The 9623-nt window shown below is 49.9% G+C and overlaps 2 protein-coding genes across 2 annotated transcripts; one reads left to right on the top strand and one right to left on the bottom strand.

Annotated features, from left to right (window-relative positions):
• Positions 1 to 910: 910 nt before the first annotated feature.
• On the top strand, positions 911 to 1414 carry LOC119350918. The gene has a single exon (XM_037618524.1). The coding sequence runs from the start codon at positions 911 to 913 to the stop codon at positions 1412 to 1414; it is 504 nt and encodes a 167-aa protein (XP_037474421.1).
• Positions 1415 to 5051: 3637 nt separating this feature from the next.
• Positions 5052 to 6890, bottom strand: LOC119349635 (protein WHAT'S THIS FACTOR 1 homolog, chloroplastic-like). Its single transcript, XM_037617711.1, has one exon. The coding sequence runs from the start codon at positions 6859 to 6861 to the stop codon at positions 5332 to 5334; it is 1530 nt and encodes a 509-aa protein (XP_037473608.1). The 5' UTR covers positions 6862 to 6890; the 3' UTR covers positions 5052 to 5331.
• Positions 6891 to 9623: the final 2733 nt, after the last annotated feature.

The raw sequence follows: 9623 nt of genomic DNA, 5'->3' as shown, positions 1-9623 counted from the left end.
CTCCTGCGCTCCACCAAATCTCCATGTTTCATCACATAATGATTCAAATATTTACGATCATGCATCGTACAATTCCACACATGATATTTGAAATGCAAATTCAAACTTGAGCTTAAAATAGATAGATCTATACAACACATACATAACAAGTACATAACAGCTAACATAGATAGGTCTAAACGACACAAACAACTTGATGATAATAACCACTGAAATCATTGTTTTCGGCGGAGGACGAGGAGGAAATCTCCACTTAGACCATACGCTTGACAATCCCGGCCTCTAGCCTAGGGAAAGGCCATATTCCGTCGCCATAGGTCTCGCCCTGCTCGCAGCCGAGCGCCATGGCTGTCGTGGAACTGAACTACGACCCGTGCCGTGCGGTTAGTCCCCAGCTGCCCATGGCTTGACGCACGCGCTGGTCCGGTGCCCTCACTCATATTCCTCCGACGAGCCATTGTGCGCTCGCAAACGGCGGCGATTGCAATAAGGACGGCAAGAGCTTAGATGATTTTTATTTTACAACAAAGGACATGTTACAATTGCAAGAAGGCTCTTGTTGCAGGATGTTTCTACCACAAGATTCATATTCAATTAGCGCGTTTGCAGCTCGGGCGGCTCGTGACCCGGCCGATCTTTGATCAGCCGGCCGACGAGGACCATCAAGGTTCAAGATGTACTACTGAAATATGAACTTTTAATTTGAGGTCAACAGAGTCCGAGTAACAATATGGTTGACTGTCCAGCCTAGCCCAACCAATCGCACGGAACTTGGACGCCAAGTTCCCGGTGACGATACGAACCGGCGCGCACGAACCCGTGGCCCGAAGCCGGGCGTGCTGTGCGTATAAATAGGCCACCGGCACCCGCGGTCTCGACGCACACAACCCACGAAGCAAACCGAGCGAAGATGCGGCGCGAGGGACGGCAGCGGGGGTGGGTGCGTGTGTACGACCGCGCCCTGGTCGACCCGGAGGGCAAGCGCCGCGCCGTGGACGGCCCGGCGGTGGCCAACGGCGGCTTCATCAGGGCTTCCCGGAGGCCGACGAACCAGTCGAAGCCCGGCGGCCTCCGCGCGCTCGGCAGGGACGCCCTCGCGCAAGCGGAGGAGGAGGAGCCGGAGCCGGAGCCGCAGCTCCATCCGCCGCTGGGCGCCGGGTACTCCGGGTACTACTGCACGACGACGTGCCAGTCGCCGTTCAAGTTCGAGGCCGTGCCGTATCAATGGAGGTACGACGCCTTCGTGCCCGAGGAGGTGCAGGCTCCTCGTCCGCCGCCGGCGGCGGCGCGTTTCGGGGGAAGAGCGGCGTGCAAGGGGGGCCGCAAGTTCAAGCACAACGAGATCAAGATGTACTACGTCGACGCCGCCGAGGATGTCGATGGGCGCCTCGATTATCTCCATGACTTGTTATAGGATATGTACCGAATAATGAGTATGTACAGAAGTGTTGGTTCTTGGTTCTTGCATGGAGGGTGAGCAACCATGGGTTGAAAATGCTGCCGCCGCCCATCACCTGGTCCAATTCAGAACAACCAGTAGACTGCCTTGAATGTCAGGAGTTCTCAGCATTTTTATTGATTTAGTTTCTACTCCCTTCGTTTCTAAATATAAGACTTTTTAGAGATTTCAATATGGACTACATACGGATGTATATAGACATATTTTAGAGTGTAGATTTACTCATTTTGCTCCGTAGGTAGTCCATGTTGGAATATCTAAAAAGGCTTATATTTAGGAGCGGGGCGAGTACACAATTTTGGGGCATCCAAACTTGGAAAGTTCCATCATTCAAGTTAAATTGGGACAATCCATTCATTAATTGCAACAAAAAAGATTGGTATTGTTTTTCCAATTTTTATTCACGTTCCTAGAAATATAGGTTTAATGATTGTTTTGCAATTTTCCTATTCGTATGCATGATTTTTCTTTGTGATTGCTCACGCTGGTGCTTTTTGCATTAAGATCATCAATGACAATTACGATGGTGGTGATTTTTACCATCAATTCCTTTTTTTTTCACTTCTCTCACACCCATGCTAGGTTGATATACATTTTCAGCAGTAATGTTGATGTAGCTCCAATCTCATGATACAATCATTGCATTTCCTACAAGCCTATCTCATGCCGGTAGATGGGCCGATGCATTCATGAGATCGCCGCTATGCTTAACTAGCTTTGTTCAACTTCTCCCGTGAGATCAAATTACTTCGATGTAATTCTCACAACACTTTGTGCCCTTTCCTTCTTGCCGAAGCAATGTTTCCTCATGAGGAAGATGCTAATGATGAGCAACATTGCTTGGGACACGCTGAAAATTGTAGAGGACACGAGTGGTGTCCCTTCAAATGCTTGTAGCTTCTAATATGTACTTATTCAACCTTAGTGATGGTATTTATAGCAGAGCTAAAATTTCAACAACTCTGCTCTAAGTGCATAGGAGGGTCTGTTTATGGATGTGATCATTTAGCAACGGAAATGCTGCTGCTAAGAGGTCATTAAGAGTTGTTAATGCATTTAACTTTTTGTTCTTGTTGTGCATTTAATTTTGGTGGTAAAGATTTTGTGATCCATCTCCATGAAGCCTTGAGAAGGCTGCGATCTGCCATCGTGCTCTTCTCCGTTGCCGATGAGACCTTCCGATGCATCCGGTCACCTTTGTTCCCGGCATTATATTCAGGAAGAAGCTTTCTTCACATTTTAGTTTGCCTGACCAGTCCTAGAAGCATCCAATCTCGCCTCCGACGACTTTGCCGGAACACCTTCCACTGTTTGCATATGCTCGACAATATAGATGCAGGTAATCTGTAGAAAATCATGCTTTTCAATCGCTTTCATATCGTTTTCGTTTTTCTATCGCGGGTGAATCCATATAAGGATATAACTAACTCGAGGAAGCACCGATGTTGATTACAGATTTTTGCCTTGCGACACGTTATCATGGTGATCAATTCCTTCCGTGGATCGATTGAAATAACCGATTTTGGTGTATTAATTCAAGACAGGTCATTTTCCTCAAGGTCGTAAAGATCGAGCCTAACATTCTTACAGAATATATAGCTTGCCAATTAAAAAGTAGAGTTTTAGCCTCTCAGAATATATAGCCTCTCCCTCGACATTTTGGAATTTCTGCTATTGACACAATTGTCCCTACTAACATTGCGGATTGGATTGAGCATAGATTTGTTGTCTTGGGTACACTTAAGCAACATCTGGTGCGTGCTCAACAACGCATTAAGTCTCAAGCAGATAAGAAGAGAAATGAGCGCAACTTTGTTGTTGGAGATCAAGTTTTTCCGAAACTTCAGCCGTATGTGCAGTCGTCAGTTGTCAGGGGAGCCAATCATAAATTATCCTTCAAGTACTATGGACCCTATCTGGTCACAGAAAAGATTGGCAACCTGGCTTACCGGTTGGATCTTCCAGCAAGCAGCCGCATACACCCAGCACTCCATGTTTCTCAGCTCAAACAATGTGTTTTTCCTCCGGGCCAGGTTCAAAAAACTCTTCCTGCTTCTGATGCCCTTATGCAGGTACCTGTCCGAGTTCTGCAACGGCGGGTGCGGCACCGTGGCCATCCTACCATTCCACGGGCACTCATCCACCGGAGCGGCACGGATGCTTCAGCTGCTACCTGGGAGGACTTGGATTCTTTGCGATAATCTTAAAACCACAAGCATGTCTTAAAAAGACGGCAATCTGAAACAACAACACATGCATGAGTTTGCAGAAGTTCAGAGGCTACAAGGTGTGCTCTGCCAGCCTTCCCCATTCAGGATACTCTGTTATAACGGTGCAAATGAATCAAACCTGGTTTCGAAGAGTAGCCGACACCACGGCTGACAAAGAACTTATAACACAGTTGATACTGCATTGCATACGGGTCGACGCATCACAAGGTATGATCCGTCACGCACCCAACATTTTCAAATCCAGTTAAATCAAATTGGAACAATTGCGTCCGGCCATGGCTATCTTCCATTCATGTGAAATGTATAGCAAATATGTCAATGGTGAACACTCATTGGAAGACTGTGCTGAAGACAAAGTTAGTGTGATCGTGCAGGTTGTTCAAAATATGATGTTATATGCTACTCATGCACTAGGTGGTACATCAAAAAACAGAGGGTTTTGCAGTCAGATAAGCTGCATGAAAGCACATGAATAATTCTGCACGAGTTCAGAGGTTACAAGGTGCATTCTGCCGGCCTTCCTGGCAGATCATTCAGGATACTCTGTTAACTGTACAAGCGAAGACAACTCTTTTTTAAACAGTACACCTAAATGGCAGACAAAGAACTTATATTAACACACTGTATCTTTGGAGTGCTGTGTTGAAGAATTTTTTTAGTGTGATCATGCTGATTGTTCAAAATATGACTATCTGCTACTAGCCTATTACTCATGCGCTCGGCGATACATCAAAAGACAGAGGGCTTTGCAAGCAGATAAGATGAAAAAATTAACAATGCGAATTAAAAGTTCTAGGTAGACACCTTTAACAGTATGAACAACAAAGCCATTTTCAAAATAGGAGCCCAGCATGGCTAACAAGATGTTATACGACACATCGTATCTTGACAGTTGATAGTCCTTGCATACGTATCAACATGTCACAAGGTATGATCGGTCATGCATCCAAAACTCAATAGTGGTACATTTGCAGCCATGGCTATCTTTCAGTCATGCGAAATATAGTTCTACAAATATGCCTATTTGTGAATATTCGTTGGAGGACTGTACTGAAGACAGTGTTAGTGTCATCATGCAGGTCGGTCAAAATGTGATACTGTTATTCTAATGATGTGCTCGGTCATACGTAAGGCTAGCCAGCTGTGCACATAAAAAGACAGAGGGCCTTGCAATCAGATAAGATGAAAAACTAACAATGCAGATTAAAGATTCCAGGTAGACACATTTAACAGTATGAACAACAAAGCCATTTTTCACAAGAGGAGACTCTTGACAGCTCACACTTGGTCCTTGAAAACAGATCAACACATCACAAGGTATGATCAATCACGTGCCCAAAATTTTCAAATCAAGAGGTACATTTGCAGCCATGACTATCTTTCATTCATGTCATATATAGTTTTACATATATGTCTATTGTGAATGTGCGCACAACTGTGCTGAAGACAGTTTTAGTGTTACCATGCAGGTTGTTCACAATATGATACTGTAAGCTACTCACGTGCTTGCTGATACGTAACACTAGCCAACAACCCAGCAGGGCACATCAAAAGACATAGAAGGCTTTGCAATCAGATAAGATGATAAAACTAACAATACAGATTAAGATTTCTATCAGCTAAATCTCAAAATAGCTCAGTTTACCACCGTTCCCGTTGTCTGCCGTCAGGAAATAAAGGAACAGACGAGTCGTCGTCGGCATCATTGGTTGTATTACTCTTTGACTTAGGTACCTCGATTTCTTGTGGACCTGAGTCATCACCATCTCCGAAGTCCGGTGGCGAGCCATCACTCTCGCCAACCCAGCCATCACCCCAGCGGTAGCCGCTGTTGTCAGATTTGCCACCAAGTTCCCCAATCAAATCTTCCATGTCCGAAAAATCATCGTCTTCATCATCTTCCATGTCACTTCCTTCATTATACCCTTGCGCAGCGCCATTGGGCCCCTCTGTCTCTTCACCAGTCCTAGGCCCACCACGCCGAGGGAAGCGTGGAACTGCAACAAGAGCCCTCATCTTCTCCTTAAGCAACACCAGATGGCTCTTCTCGATCAGCTGCGAGTTCTTGTACGCCTCACGGAGGAACACCGAGTCCCTATCTCCCTTGAGTGACACATAGAACATGTCAGGGTGCCGGATGAGCATTCCCCGCAGAGACTGCGAGAACCGGAACTCCTCCCGGAAGTGTGTCAGGTGGTCAACCAGGGTGCGCTTCTCAAGTGTCAGGCTTAGAATTTCATGAACCACCCCACAGGCATGCTTCTCCTTCTCAGGGGACCCCGACGGCAGGTGCGAGAAGTCGGCGTACGGCGAAATGTACGGCATTTCCCTGAATTTCTCAATCCTCCGCGCCTCTCCCCTCGACACCTTCAGGCCCTTGGGCAGCTTCACGCGGTTGAACCTGAGCGGCCGGTCGATGATAAGATTCCTCTCCTCGGCCTCCCTGGCCCGATTCTCCTCCTCCGCCATCTCGGCGGCCGACACGGCCAGGTCGGGGTCCCATTCCGTGAGCTCCAGCGCGGGGCCTCTGTCCATCCTGACGACGCGGAAGTACTGCGGGTACCTGAGGCAGATGCTGTCGTGGAAGTTGGAGGGCAGGCCGAGGTCGTTCTTGAGGTGCGCGATCCGCTCGATGAGGATGCTGCGGTCGAGCGACATCATGAGCAGCTTGCGGAGCTTGGCGACGGCGAGGCCCTCGGACTCGTTGCGGAGGTAGAGCTCGTCGAGGTAGAGGCGCTCGGCGGCGGGGGTGAGGCGGAACCGCAGCGAGTAGACGCCCTCCTCCACGATCTCGAAGACGCCCGGGAAGCGCTTGAGGAGCGCGATGAGGCGGCGCTTGCGGGTGAGCCCGAGGTCGCGGCGGAAGCGGCCGAGGTCCCGCAGGCTCATGACGCGGTCCGGGTGGGAGACGAGGATGTTGCGCAGCTTGAGGACCAGCTTCAGCTTCTTGTCCCGCTGGATCACGTTGTCGAAAGGCACCTCCTTTCGGCGCTTCACGGCGGCCGCCTGCGCCACGACGGCCAGCCGGGGCCGGGTGCGCAGCGGCGGCGGGGCGGCGGCCAGCGGGTGGAGCGGGAGGGAGGCGCCGAGGAATAGGGATTTGGGGGGCGGCGGGTGGTGGGGGGCGGCCGGCGGGGAGGGGAAGGAGAGGAGCAGCAGCTTGGCCTCCATTTTTGCGGCTCGGGTGAGCTCGCCGCGGCGGTGGGGAGAAGAGGGTGGGGATAAACCTCCCGTTCTGAGTGGATATTTTTTGGGGGTTATGGTTGATATTTTGCCGGCGGCGTGATGGGCTGGTATGTGGGCCTGGCTTTGTTGGGCTCAAATAAAACCCGACTAAAGGCTTATGCTGATGGACTGTTCAGTGTCCACATCCTACGTGTGACTGTTCAGTGTACGCTGTTATTGAAACTAGTATAACGCCCGTGCGTTGCCACGGGCTCTTCAAAATTTATAATCAGTATTTTTCATTTATCATCCCCTTATATTGGGTGATTATGGGGTGCTCTAATTAGAAACACAACAATCAAATATTAGGAAATTTCACCGAACGAACAACAACGAATAATACGATATCTATCAAACGAATAAAATGAGGTCATATTTTTGGTCCGTCATGCACTTTTGTTGAAAAGTACCTATCCCTTTTAGAATCAACCCACTGTTTGCTCGCACGCAAAAAAAATACATCTCTAAAGTGGGGAACCGATCGGTGCCAAAAAGAACTCAAACTCCTATCCAATCTCGACTTCGTGCTCTTCCACTTCCATTGATAAAGATGGGACGTCAAGGGTTTCATCATGATGACCTCGAGCAGCCGCCGACATCCCTCCCCACATCTACCCCTACCCCCTGTTGCCGCTTGCACTGTCCTTGCTCCTCGAGGGAGCTAGGGACACAATGTTCTCTAGGATGGGCATGACCAGATCCACGAGGAGGCCACATTCTTCCATGGGAACCCAACAAAGCACACCACCCTCCGCAACCATCCAATCCCAGCCTAACAAAGTCAAGACCCGCCATCGATCCACAAATCAGGCTCGCCGCATACAGGTTCACTGCAAGTCTGCGACGAGTCTGTAGTCGACATCTTGACTTTGGCTATCCCCACGGAAGAATCATTGGATCCTGCTTACTTTTACCATCACTTCGTCTCTTCCCAAGGCAGCGACACTACCCAGCCAATCACCACCACCGCTTGCGGCTTGCCTACATAAAATCATATGAGAAATCCCCACGGCGGTGCTGTAAGATCACCTTGGCGACCTCGACAGTGACCGACTGGTCTAAGATATAAGCTAGCCGCTCTTTGTAGAAACCAATAGAAGTAGGCATGTGACTCAGATTTGTTCTTTGGTGTGCATGCGTTTCTTGCTGCCCACCAGCTCTTGTCTACAACTCGCCTATATCTGTACCAGCTCTTAGTCTACAACTCGCCTATCTCCATGCTCGAGAATCTGGAGTGTAGTAGTTAAAAAAAGACCAACTTTATACTCATTTGATAATTCAACGTGCATGGGCATGCACCGGATGGAATTCACGCTCTATGTAAAATCTGGAGTGTAATGACCATGGTTGATGAATGAAAGTCTTATTTCCGCAAAAAAAGAAGTTAAAGGTGAATATATTCCTCATGTGTAGAGTACAAACAGAGCATATAGTGATTGAGGTGAATACATGCCAGTACTAAAATCTTCTAATTTCTTTTGATTGAATCCAAGTTGTCTCTTTTCTTTCGATTCAGCAAAGCTAGTTCGAATAAATAGGATTGTCTATATCTTAACTCCTTTGCCAATTAAGCTTCAAAATTGCAGTCTGATTCAGAAACAATCGAACGATTGTGTCGTTAACTCCAGGAGATTCTCGTTAGATCTTAGGAATGCTGCAAGCCATCATATCATATAAGAATAAGATCGACAATTGAGATGGACAGATCTTACTACAATCATATTACTACTACTCGCACACTGATATGGACACATCATACAAGATCGAAGGTACGTAAGACAAGGTCCTCTAGATTACGAAAAACTGTTTGCTTCGCCTCATGTGAGACGGACCCGAGCTATTCTTCAATGGCGCACCGCGCGCACATATTTGGCGGCGAAGTAACTCGTTATCCTAAGGACGTCCCCGTCAAGCCCGTCGACGGCGTCACCCTTTTCCATCTCCCCGGCTGGACCTCGCCGAGTTTCCACCGTCAACGGCCTGCCGCTGCCGCATTCTGCTGCACGAAGGAGATCAACGACGGTTTAGACGTGCACGGGTGCAGCAGAGCAGATCGACCGACGGATCGGTTGACAACACGTACCGTCACAGGCCGCGTGGCCGTGGTGGGGGGCGGTGGCGCTCGAGGTGCCCTGCGCCTCGCATTCGCAGGGCGAGACGGCGCTCGTGGCGCTGGTGCCGATCTCCTCCTCCGGACGAACAGGAGCCAGCCGTCCAAGCAGGGCGAGGGAGCCAACGGCGGCCTGCAGCGCTGCCGGCTCGACTCCTTGCAGTAGGCGATCGCGCTCGCGACGGCCTCCTCCCTCACCCGGGCGGTGCCGTCCTCGCCGGCGGCGACCCTCCCGTCCGGCTTCGTCGCCCGGCCCTTCCGTCTCCTGCGCCCGTCTGACCGCTCGTCCGCAGCACCGGCGCGCTGCAGATTTCTGGCGAACCTGTGCAGGCACCGCCTTAGCGCGTGGCCCTTCCGTGAGGCCGTGTCACCGCCCTCCCTCACCGGTGAGCGCGCGCTGTTCGACGAGCTGCTTCGGGCGCCGAGCAAGGAGGAGGAGGTGGACGACCTCGACACCAGGGAGGAGCCCGGGTCGGAGGGCACCTTAGCGTCGCCAGGGCCGAACGCCGGCGACGAGGAGCTGCCCTGCTCAACGCTCGAAGCGTCGTCCGTGGTCGCTGCCGTCGCCACAGCCGGCGCCATCGCCGCCCACACGGCG

Source organism: Triticum dicoccoides, chromosome 1B (assembly GCF_002162155.2).
Source record: "Triticum dicoccoides isolate Atlit2015 ecotype Zavitan chromosome 1B, WEW_v2.0, whole genome shotgun sequence".
NCBI lineage: Eukaryota > Viridiplantae > Streptophyta > Magnoliopsida > Poales > Poaceae > Triticum > Triticum dicoccoides.
The sequence above is the reverse complement of the archived record's forward strand: the minus strand, read 5'-3'. Positions and strand labels throughout refer to the sequence as shown.